The 12,211-nt window shown below is 38.2% G+C and overlaps 1 protein-coding gene across 1 annotated transcript in view; it reads right to left on the bottom strand.

Annotated features, from left to right (window-relative positions):
- The window catches only part of NPSR1 (neuropeptide S receptor 1), a 77,913-nt gene that overhangs the window by 46,660 nt on the left and 19,042 nt on the right, over nt 1-12,211 (bottom strand). The window contains exon 2 of the mRNA XM_042475186.1: nt 7,758-7,890. Within this exon, the coding sequence (XP_042331120.1) occupies nt 7,758-7,890 (133 nt within the window). The remainder of the gene's footprint in view (nt 1-7,757; nt 7,891-12,211) is intronic.

Genomic DNA, 12,211 nt, shown 5'->3' with positions numbered 1-12,211 from the left:
AAAGCTGATACTAATGGAAAGATTCATCAACTTAATGACCTGTGATGGATTTATTAACACAGAAACTCATTCATCATGCCAATGGTTTTCATTTATTATTTGCAGTAATAAAAACCCAATCACTGAACTACAACTCTCAGGACTCATCATTCAGCATGGACAGTGACCATGTTGGATGGGAGATTCTGGGAGTTATAGTCCAAAAAAGTGACATTTCCGAGCTCTGCTGCAGTCTGCTTCACATTTAAAAAGGAAAAGAAGCGACAGAGAATAAGAGAATGGGATTCTTTGTAATGTGTCGATTGCATTTTATCACACATTTCATTAAGCTCTTAATTGCAAGGTATTCCCCTGAGATCTTTTTACAATAATTCACAGTGGCTTTACTTTATTGCCTGGCTAAATGATAAACAGAACTAATCCATTTCAATTTGGAGAATGGTTTTATCATATTCTGTCTCATGGCTATACTCAAAGGTTGACACTGACAGCCAAAGATAATTTTAAATAATTTCCCCCCTAATATTCAAATATCTATTCTGAAATGATTTCTCAAGGGTTTTTGAAATAAAGTGGAAGCGGAAAAATACTCAGTAGCACAGGCTTGAAACTGACTGTCACACCAAAGTGGCAGAGATCAAAGGCATGAATATTGATAAATGTTAATGTTAAATTATGAAGACAGAATCTGTTCCATAATTAATAATGGTAGAAACGGAGTGACACATAACATATTTACTTAATTTTAAAATTGCCTTTAATTGCTTAAAACACATTTTTACTTTCATATGTCTTAAATTTCATTTATTCTTGTAAGCCATCTTGAGTTCCGGAGTAGGATATAAATAAATGAATGAATATCATCATTCTCATCATCCTGAAGGCGGAAATCCTAGATACACTCCCTAGGCTGCATCCACACTGCAGAAATAATCCAGGTTGACACCACTTTAACTGCTATGGCTCAATGCTATCAGATTCTGAGAATTGTAGTTTCTTGCAGCACCTGTGCTCTCTGACAGAGAAGGCTAAATGTCTCATAAAACTACAATTCCCAGAATTCTATAGCATTGAGCTATGGCAGTTAAAGTGGTGTCAACCTGGATTATTTCTGCAGTGCGGATGGAGCTCTATAGGGTAAGTTCCAGTCAGCATAATAGGCCCTTTTTTTGAGGGAAGATACATAGAAATGCAATGCACATATAATAAGCATCAGCAGAGTGAGCACAATCTACCAAAGTAAACTCACTAGGACTAACACTGATAGTCCTTTCCCTGAAGTAGGAAGCTTACAACAGACACTTTCCAAAGCAAAGCCATCTCCAAGTATTATAGCTATGTCAACAAAGCTGTTGACATAGCATTTCACTAGCATCTGATATTTAAAAATGCAAAGCTAATTGGGAAAATGTTTTAATGAAAAATAGTGTCAGACAATAACAAAGCAACCGGCCATTACATGCCTGTCAACCGACTAGACATTTTACAACTAGGTTCCCTCCGTTTTTATTGCTTGGATCTCCAATTTGTTTACCCTATCTGCGATAACTTCTTGTTAAAACTTAATACAAAACCTTTCATTGTACGTTGTGCTGTGTACTTTGAAAGTTATATTCTGTTCCAGGGTGACTCAGAATTATTGTTCAAATAGTTCCTTGTACAAATGTTTGCTTTTAAAACTTTTGCCAGAACTTTTCTTCCCATTATCAATGAAGAACCTTCTAGACATCTTAATTTGTACTTGATAAAGAAATGCAAAAAAGCGTGTCAGATGATAACAAATGTAACAGAATAAACTGTCAACATTCCAAACAGTGAAACCATACAGATGACAGAAAGAAATGTTTTTCCTATCGTCTTAAATTCATGTAGCTTTTCAAGATGATTGCTTTTAAAAAAACAACAACACTAATTTTATTTGAAATCAACCAAGAAACAAATGTTTGTTGTTCAAACCAGAGAAAAACCACAGAGAGGAAATAACACTCCTAAGTAAGTACTTTAAAATATACACTGTAGAAATAATGTACCACTTGTGTCACCACTTTAAATGCTGTTGGTCTGTCTTATTGAATCCTGGAATATGTAGTTATACAAGGTCTTCAGCCTTCTCTGCCAAAGAGTGCTGGTGCATCACAAAACTACAAATCCCATGATACTGTAGAATGGAGGAAAGGCAGTTAAAGTGGTGTCAGCCTGCATTTCCCCCCTATACATGCATCCATAGTTCATTGAAATGAGTAGAGTTTGCTTTCAGTAATGCTTTAAAGCTTTAGAATATAATTATGATTGAACTAAAAAAAAATAGTGAACACAATCGGAGCAAAATAAAACATGTCTATGTCCCACTGATTTCAGTTTGGAGGTAAGCACATGTGCCGATTTGTCACTAAAATCATCAGGACTTAAAAGGGCTTAGCTATTAATAATGTCAATTGAGCTCCCTATCAAAAGCTTTAAGCGGCTATTCTTCCCTTCCTTTCATAAGGTTTATTTGCTCAGAAAAGATGGGAAAACATGCACGAGTGACCAATAGAAGATTATATCATCTGGACCTCTTGTAAAAAGAATTGCATATGGTGCAGGACAACTACATGAAGAAACCCTGATTTATTGTAAGTAGACAGAGCTGTGACTGATACAGTCATGGGCCAATAAGGGTAACTGAAGTGGTTCTCCATTTTTGTTACTTTTATGATTTTATCAGTGTAAAGTATATCATTCATATGTGAAGTCGAAGGCTTTCATGGCCAGCATCCATCATTTTTTGTGGATTTTTCGGGCTATGTGGCCATGTTCTAGAAGAGTTTATTCCTGATGTTTTGCCTGCATCGGTGGCTGCCATCTTCAGATAATGCTAACTTGGAAGAGAGTGGGTATATATATACTGTGTGACCCTGGGATGGGAGGAGTGATTCCCATGTTAATCTGTGTATCGTTCTGTTGTTGATGGCCTCCTCAGGGTAGGAGGATATGCAAAAGAGGATTAGTGTCTGCTAATTGGTGATCATTGTCTGCTGGGAAAGCCCCTGACCCTGAGTAGTTTCTCATTTGCATTTGCTGAGTCCTGCTTTTGGTGTTCTTCAGGACTAGTAGCCATATTTATTTACTTAAACCCTTAAAGTAAATAATGGTAAGGGACCTGTCATTGGGTATTAACGGGAACTCTTGTTAATACTCAATGATGGGTCCATTACTGTTTACAGACAGTAGATGAAGGGGATAAGTGCACAGAGGTGTGATAATCTTCCCCCCAATCACACTAATAATTGTTGTGAATAGTTGGGTCTGGATTTTAAGGAGACTATCTCACTGTTCTTTAATAGCAGATAGCAGAGCAATGTTCACTCTAACGGCGGGATCCAGTGCACAACCTCATAGCTGGACAGGAGCTATCCTGTAGCCAATCCATGCTTCTTCTGCAACTTTTAATGAATGAGAAAATCCTGTGAATAGCTGTCAGTCATGCAGTTAACCCGTTATTGAGGATGTGTGCAATAGGTTATCCCAGGGTAATTTGGAGACTGATAATTTCATGTGATATGAGTTGGCATTACTCCCTTCTCTCCCTGTCCCTGAACATCTAATAGCCATTCTACTTCCAGTGCTGACAAGAGAAGAAACCAGCTTGTTTCTCAAAAGTGGCAGCCTTTCTTAAGCCTCCTTTTTTTGTTTCTTTATAAGCTGTAATCATGCAATGTTAACAAGATAGCAAAATGACACAAAAATATTAAAACCAAATAGGGAAGTTAAAAAAAGAATCATTATTATAAAAATTAATTGACCTCACAAGGAGAAGCTTTTTTTCCATGGGGAAAATGGAACTCTAGTAAAAAAAAAAATTGTTCATTAGATTTCCCATCAAGCAAAACCACACATACGAAAGTAAGTTTAATCTTGGATATCTGATGAGTGAATCCTGAACTCAGTGCATGAAGGGAACAGTGTGTGATAAAATGCATCACCGACCTGTTATCAATTCACAATTACACAGTTATGTGAAAGGAAGTGTTGCTGTTTGGGTAGTTTAAAAATGCACAATTATATTGGGCGAGAAGCTTCATGCAATAATCTCCATAGACAAACTGGCCTCATCTGAAATTCTCAGATAAATAGGTTGATCAGAAGAGAGTCTGGAAAATTATTTCTTCAGATTCCAGCTCCCAGAATCCTTGATTAATTTATTTCTAGTCTGAAGAGGCAAACCTTCCAAACTTTGAAATTACAAAGGTCTACCAGGGACTAGAGATGACTATCTTAGCTTCTTGATCCATTTAACTTGAGGGGAAATGCAATTTAACATGACAAAGTCAATTAATTCACATCATGATTAATATTTGGGGATATTTTTATTTTCCAAAGGTTGGTGTAAGAACATGAAGGATGGAAACACACTTGGCTAATAAGTGTTCTCTCCAGGCATTATTAAAAAGTCATTAACTGAATGCTAATTCCACTTCATCCACTTGGTGCCTAAGGCTTTTGCAAAACATTTAACAACAAAATCCTTCAGGCATGTCTAGCTCAGTAGGACTCCGATTTCTGACTAAAGGGGACTTACTCCCTGGACAGGAGACTGGATCATTTTAACTTGCAGTAGAATATACATGAGTGCTAAGAATGATGGGGAGAGCTTTATTGAACATAATGTCCCTGAATTAAAATGGAAAGGATAGCTCCTCTGCTGAACTGCTATTGAACTATTTTGGTCATCTCTAGCAAGTACTCAGCCAAAGAAAACCGATTAGTGTGCCAAATGCAGTAGTACTTCACAGCCCTGCAGCTTAAGAGGGAAAATGAGGCAGGAGGTTATAGTGTGTCCTGTTACCCATCCAGCAGAACAGATCCATGCCAGTAAAACCTGTTTTTGTGCATGTGTAGTTTTTTCTAGAGTGTGGCTCATGAATCAGTTGTCAGCTGCACAGCTAGTTTTCATCCATTTATTTGCATTCCAGAAGCTTTCTCCCAACAACGTCAGTGTTTGCATGAGCGCACAGCAATCCCTAGAGTCTCTCTTTCTCTCTCTCTCTCATACACACCACTTGTTTGTTTCAATGTATAAACCAAGAATAACATTATGATTCAGAAATTAATCCAAAAGTAATATTGATTTAAAAAGAAAGAGAAGGATAACCTTTGTCTTCCCATGACTTGTCAATCAGATCCCTGCTTGGGGATTTTGAGATGCTCCGTGTTGTGTGTCAGAAAGCAAGATGAATCATCCTACAGTCTCCAAATCAATAATCAGGCACAAATGGCTATTAAATTGTCTTGACTAGAGATTCCTAAATACCCCAAAGGCACCAGATCCTGTCTAATCTTGGAAGCTAAGTAGGGTCAGCCCTGGTTAATATTTGAACAGGATGACCACCAAGAAACACCTGGTGTTGTAGACTATGGAGTTATTCACACATCTAAAAAAAATCCAGCTTACCTTTCCCAGTTTGAATCTTCTTCCAGCCAAGTATTATCACTCAAGTTTTGCTACCGATGCCACCTCCTGCCTAAAACCCACCTAAATCCTGGCTCCCAGCTGAGTTCAGTTGGCTGATTTGCAAAGTTGGCATCTTCCCAGCTTTGCAAACTGGCCGGCTGAGCACAGCTTCTAGCCAGGTTTTAGGCAAGTTTTAGGCAGGAGGTGGCATCAGCAGCAAAATGCAAGCGATAATATTCGGTTGCATCCCAGAAGAGGATTCAAACCTGTAAAGATAAGCCAGGCTGTGTGAAAAACTCCTATATTTCAGAGGAAGGAACTGGCAAAACAACCTCAGAGTATTCCTTGCCTAAGAAAACCCTATGAAATTCATGGAGTTGCCATACATCGACAGGTGATTTGAAAGCGCACACACAAACACAGATTGCTTAAATTGGCTTGGCTGTGCCATTTTTATCTTCAGATCATTTAAAGCCTAAAATACAAAGTCAACTCATTGCTTTCTTTTGACTAATGCTCCTAGAATCCCAGTTTAGTTTATTTCTAGTAAGAAATGCCAAAGTTTCCAAATATTCGGAGGAAGAAAGATTATATCAAGCATGGTCTCTGTGGGGCAGAAGATAAGGAATATAGCCCTCCCAACCATCTGATGATGTGTAGCTAGGATGACCAGGCATGTACTTTCGCCTCAGATACTAAGGCCTCTTTTTATTAAATCCAAGTAACATGCCACCAATTCACATACTTTTTGCTCATCTTGACAAGTTTGCAACACTGGGTGGGAGAATTTTATATGCAAAGCTGCCATTCTTCACAATCCCGTTTGCACATAGGTTCAGTTCTGCCACAGAGCCCAGCTCTTGCCTGGAAATATGCAGAGCGTCACATTCAGGAATGCATTTGCATGTAATAGAGCTTGGAAATGGTATTTGGAGTGACTACAGCTCCCAGAATCCCACAGCTAGCATAGCCAGCAGAAAGCATGATTACAAACCTCCCCTGGGTTGATAACTCTGGCTCATAAAGACTCCCTTCTCGTCATGAGCAGTTTATAAATATGTTCAGTTCTGCACACTTACAACAATCCTTCAAACCTTCATATTAAATGTGAGAATGCAAAGGGGCCTTGCAGCACTTTTGAGATTAACTGAAAGATAAAAGTTGGTAGCATGAGCTTTCATAGACTTGATTCTACTTCCTCAGATGCATTTGAGGATAGGCTCAAATCTATGGACCTTATCACACTAACTCAGAAACAGGATTTCAAAGTAGAAAAAATGTGGTAAGTTTTCCTGCAAAGTAGAAATAATGTAATAATATGTTCACAAAAATAAAGTGAATGTAAAGGGGACAAAAATGACACCTTTTAATTTTTGGAACTTCCTGAAAGTAAACAGGTGTCATTTTTGTCCCTTTTTCGTTCACTTTATTTTTGTGTTATTTCCGCAAAAACATCATGTGAAAAAACTCCCACATTTGCAGGTTTTTCTACTTTAAATCTACTTTAAATCCCATTTCTGAGCGGGATTCCTCTAGTGTGATATGAACGCTTATGCTACCAGTTAGTCCCAAGATCCCTTTGTATGCTGATTTGCCAGATTAACACAGATATGTCTTGGAATTAAATGAGAGAATCTCTAGAGGAGCCAGGCATACAGGGGTACCTATGAGTAGATCCTTGCTTCCACCACAGAGCTTAGCCCTCATGTAAGCAGCCTGAAATTCTGCTTCAGGCTGATGTTGAATAAGTAAGCGATACACCTCCTTGTGTATACAGGGCTACAGATAATTTTCTTGTCAGAAAGGCAGTCAAATACTTTGCATAGCATCACAGGCTGAATTTGCAGAGGATAAAGACACAATGGAAATGTCAGGAAGTCACAAGAAAACACCAAGATTCAGTTTAATTTATTGGTGCCAAGTGAGATGGGAAGGAGAAGGACAGAAAGGAGCTGAAGGGAGGAGAACCTCAGGAGGAGTACAGAAATCTCTGCAGGGGAGGAGAACCTCAGGCCTTACTGACTGACATTACTCACACGTGGTGCCAAAGGTGGCAAAGGCAACAAAAACAGCATAGTGCAGACTTGTAGTTCATCAATGGCCCAAACTGGCAGCCTGAGCAGGATGGCCGGGTGCCTCATTCTGCCACTGAAGGATGAAACCACTGGCAGCCAGGGTCTGCCAGCCGTTTGTTACCAGCAATCGGATGGTAAGAGTTATAGCTCAGTTTGAATTTTTAGTTGAGTTCTTTGCTGTATTTTATGTATTTGGTGGTAAGGGGAAAGAAATGAGCTGTCCTTTCCCCCTTCTGACAGAACCTTACCTGTTATGGCTAGCTGAGTAACAAAAAAAGTCATTCTGGATTTTCTCTTCCTCCTCCAGATGGAGAACAGAACAATGGAGTTCCCCACAACTGTTACGACAAAAAGGATCCAAAGAGTCACAAGTTGTTCTGTCTGTGGGGTAAGGAAGCAGAAAGATAAATGGAAATCTCTAGTTATGGAAAACCCAAGCAGTCATAGAAGCATAGAATAATAGAGGGGGACAGCTAGTGCCATCTAAGTCCATCTCCCTGCCCTGCAAGAATACACAACTAAAGTACCCCTGAAAGATGCCCATCCAAGCCTCCGTGGCAGTAAATTTCATTATCAAACAGGTCTTAGAATATATAATTTCTTCTGAATGTTTTGGTGGAATCTCTTTTTTTATATAATTTGAATCTATTGGTTCATGTTCTAGGGACTGAAGCAATACACACACACAGCTTCCATCTTCTACATGCCATCCCTTCAGGTATTTGAACATGGTAATCATATCACCTCTCCATCTTCTCTTCTCAAAGCTAAACATACCTAGATCCCCTAAGCTGTTCCTCATAGGGCTAGGTTTCCAGAACTTTTACCATTTTTGTCACACTCCTCTAGACATATTCAAGCTTGTCAATATCCTTCTTGAACTGTGGTGCTGGAAACTGCCCCCAGTATTCCATATGAGGTATGGCCAAAACAAAATAGAATAGGACTATTACTTCCTTCAGTCTGGATACTACACTCTTGTTGGTGCTTTGAGCATTAAGACCACGAATCTGGAAACTAGAGTTCAAATCTCTGCTCAAGCACAAAAACCCACTGGATGACCCTGGGCAAGTTACACTCTCTCAGCCTCAGAGAATGGCAATGGCAACCCCCCTCTGAAGAAACTTGCCAAGAAAACACTGTGGTCATTTCACCTGTAATTCAAAAGTGATTTGAAGGCACACAACAACAGCAAATCAGGCTACTGATTCACATTCAGCTTGTGGTCCACTAAGACCCCCTAGATCCTTTTCATGTGTACTATCCCATGCTGCTGTTAAGGAAATTACTCAAATGCTTCAGTTTTTACTGTAATCTGATAACTTTTGGCTAATTATGATATACCATGACTTTTTCTTTTTCTCTGTGTTACAATTCTTATATCAGCAACAGGAACAAAGTTATTATTGGTATCTTCTTGCTATCCAAGGGCTAAGAGAAAGATATGCTCAAGAAAACCTACTGTGATGAAAGCTGGATCTAGACCCACATCCCTATCTGGTTCAGAGGTTGATATTTATCAGCATCTTTCCATGTCCTACCTGCCTGTAAGGTGATTAGCAGCTGTTGGCAACTGAGGCATGAATATCCTCATTGCATGGGTGCTGCCCATCCAGATGCACTACAGTCAACCATGGATTTTAGAAGAGGAGTTTCGACAGAGATTAGAGTTGGACCCTCAAATGTAGCAGGCAAGAAGTTCTGGCCTCCTGAATGTTCAAGAGAAGAAGTCCAGTTCTGCCAAGTCTGGTCAGTCCAGGAACATGTTACTTTTCTAACACATGTTGAGTACAGAGGGACTGCTTAGTATCAAAATGAGGACATTTAAGACCAAAAGAGAAGATAGGACTTAGCTTTGGGTGAAATGTGTGTGTGATAATTTATATACAGTATATACTAGCTGTACTCGGCCACATGTTACTGTGGCTTAGTCTGGTTGAATGGAAAAGAAAGAAAATAGAAAGTGCACATTTCTGAAATATGTAATTTCACAATGCTTGTGGTATACAATATTTTTGTTGTTCCATTGTTTGTGTAGATATAGAGATTGTCTGGTTTGCCGACTCTAGAACACGCAACATTTAATTGTCCATGTGAGAAGCAATCCATGTCTAGATCAGCTCTTGCCACAGGCTCCTGTTCTCCAAGGCTTACTTGCCAGCCTCTCAGTGTCCCAAAGGGACTCTCAGGGGCCGGCAAACTCCAGAGGATAATGACCAGCGGCTTACAGTGACCAACGGCACACAGTGACTTATATCGGAAACATTGGAATGGAATCACAAAATATTTAGTATAGTGTGTGTTGCTGTTACAGATGGTGCTGGTTTTTTAAAAAAACATATTTTTACTTGTCACAGATGTGACATCTATATAATAGTAGGTATATAAAAACATAGTAGGTATATAAAAACATGTGTACTGTATTCGAATATAACGTTGTGTCAAAATTTCAAAGCAATCGGTGAAGAACTTTCTGAGATTTAAGATTTTGAACAAACGAACATTTACATTTTTATTTATATAGATATATGTAGAGAGAGAGCCAGTGTGCTGTAGTGGTTTGAGCATTGAACTATTACACTGGAGACCAGGGTTCAAATCCCCACTCAGACATGGAAACCCATTGGGTGACCTTGGGCAAGTCTCACACTCTCAGCCTCAGAGGAAGGCAAAGGTAAACTCCCTCTGAACCAATCTTGGCAAGAAAACCTTGTGTTAGGTCCACCTTATGGTTGCCCTAAGTCAGGAATGACTTTAGGCACACAACAACACATACACACACATGCAGATGTAGAAATAATTTAAATTAAAAATGGTATCTATTTCCTATGCTCTTAGTGAAGAAGACTGTAGCCAGATAACTGGTTAAAACCCCTGGTCTTCTGATTGATTATCTTTATTATGAAGTTTATATTTCTAATCTAAAAGGAATTTGGTTTGTCACTGTGGGTTTTGAAATGGGTTTGGGGCTTCTTTTTTTCTTCTAGGCCAAATGTGATTAGAAATAGGGTACTTTCTATAACTATTTTTTTTTCACCATCTGGACAGTACAGGAATGCCTTCTTTCTCCTCTAAAGCTTAGTTTCTGTGTGGCACCTTTGACATGTGAGAGCATTCATAATACAGAAATCTCCAGTTTTAGACATGAAAAGACTTTCAGGCAGTTTTGTCTGCTGATGTCCTTTTCTCATTAATTTGTAGACCTAAAATTTGTTACCAGACCTCATAAAATAAATTAATCATTTCTGATTTTCTGTTCATTGCTACAGGCTATGCCTGTCAGGTTTAATTCTTTAGGCTGACTATTTGCCAACTACCAATATCACTAGTGTCCAGAAGCTATTAATTATTTACATGTATTGGTTCTTTGGAATAACATTAAAATGACTATGCTGAATTTGGATGCCTGGTTGACAAGTTAATAGGGTTGCCACTCAACCAAATATGTATAGTAGCTAGTGGCTTCAGTGTCGGTAGGGTTTAAAAAAAAATCAATTTTGCATGTTAGTCCAGACTTTAAAGGAGCTGCCCATGTTGTCAGCAGCGAGGATCATCTATGCTAGAAAATGGAAAAAAGAAGATATCCCAACAGTTAGAATAATGACAGTCAAATTAATGGATCTAGTTGAAATGGACAAACTAACAAGAAGTCTAAAAAATGAAGACTCAAACAAGTACTTAGAAGTTTGGAAGAAAAAATTAGAGTACAGGTGGAATAAATTTAATCTAACAATAGTAAAAGGAAGACATTTGAATATAGATTTCAACCAGATAGAAGAATATACGAGAAGTAGAAAAGAGAGTAAAAAGAAAAAAGGAAAGAAAATTTATCCGAGTTTTATTTTAAGATAAGAAAATATAGGAAAAAGGAAATTGACCAAGGATGGTAATAAGGAAGTAATGAGTGATGTATGAATGATTTGTTTTAATTGTTAGATAGTTGTAGTTATAGTGTACTTGTATAATGTAATGTGTTTTTTGTTTTTTATTTTCTTGTTTGTTTGTATGTTTATGTTATTACTATGTTTTTGCCATCTCTTTGTTGTTTGTGTAGGTGTGGAAAAGAAATGTATGTAATTTTTTAAATGTGATTTTAAATAACTTTAATAAACAATATGACTTAAAAAAAAAGAGCTGTCCAAATTAGTTCCTATAATAAATCCAGCAACTAAGGTTCAGGCAAAAACTTAGAGCAGATTCTCCACCTGCCTGGCATTGAAACCACCAACCAACACTGTTCAATATTTGGGTAAAGAAAATATACTTAAGCTTCTACCATTGGAGCATTTTCTTCTTCAATGTATTTAGGGTATTTATAAGGGAGTTTTCCCACCCATTCTTCAGTTAAAAGGATGCAGTCACTATTTTCTGAAGGTAAATGTAAATTTCCAAACTTATTTTCACAAGGAATATCTTTTGACTTGTATAAACAACTGGCAAAAATCACTCTTTGGGTGATTTTGGAACTGATCTATTTGCTATCCTTTGGGCGGTGCAGGACTGCTTTAGATTCCTTCCTTCTAGGGAAGAAAGTGATATTGCTCCTTCCAGTTTCTGCAAGCAGGTTGACACGATACATGGTATCTCTTCAATTACTATTTGATTTATATTGGCCCCATACAGACAGGCTAAAATGAAGCTGCTTCGGGTCACATTGGAGGTATGCTGTTTAAATGATGTATGCATCTTAAGAGTCCGGAAG

The sequence above is a fragment of the Sceloporus undulatus genome, chromosome 6, assembly GCF_019175285.1.
Source record: "Sceloporus undulatus isolate JIND9_A2432 ecotype Alabama chromosome 6, SceUnd_v1.1, whole genome shotgun sequence".
In the NCBI taxonomy this organism is placed as follows: Eukaryota; Metazoa; Chordata; class Lepidosauria; order Squamata; family Phrynosomatidae; genus Sceloporus; species Sceloporus undulatus.
This window is presented reverse-complemented; position numbering and strand designations above follow the sequence as displayed.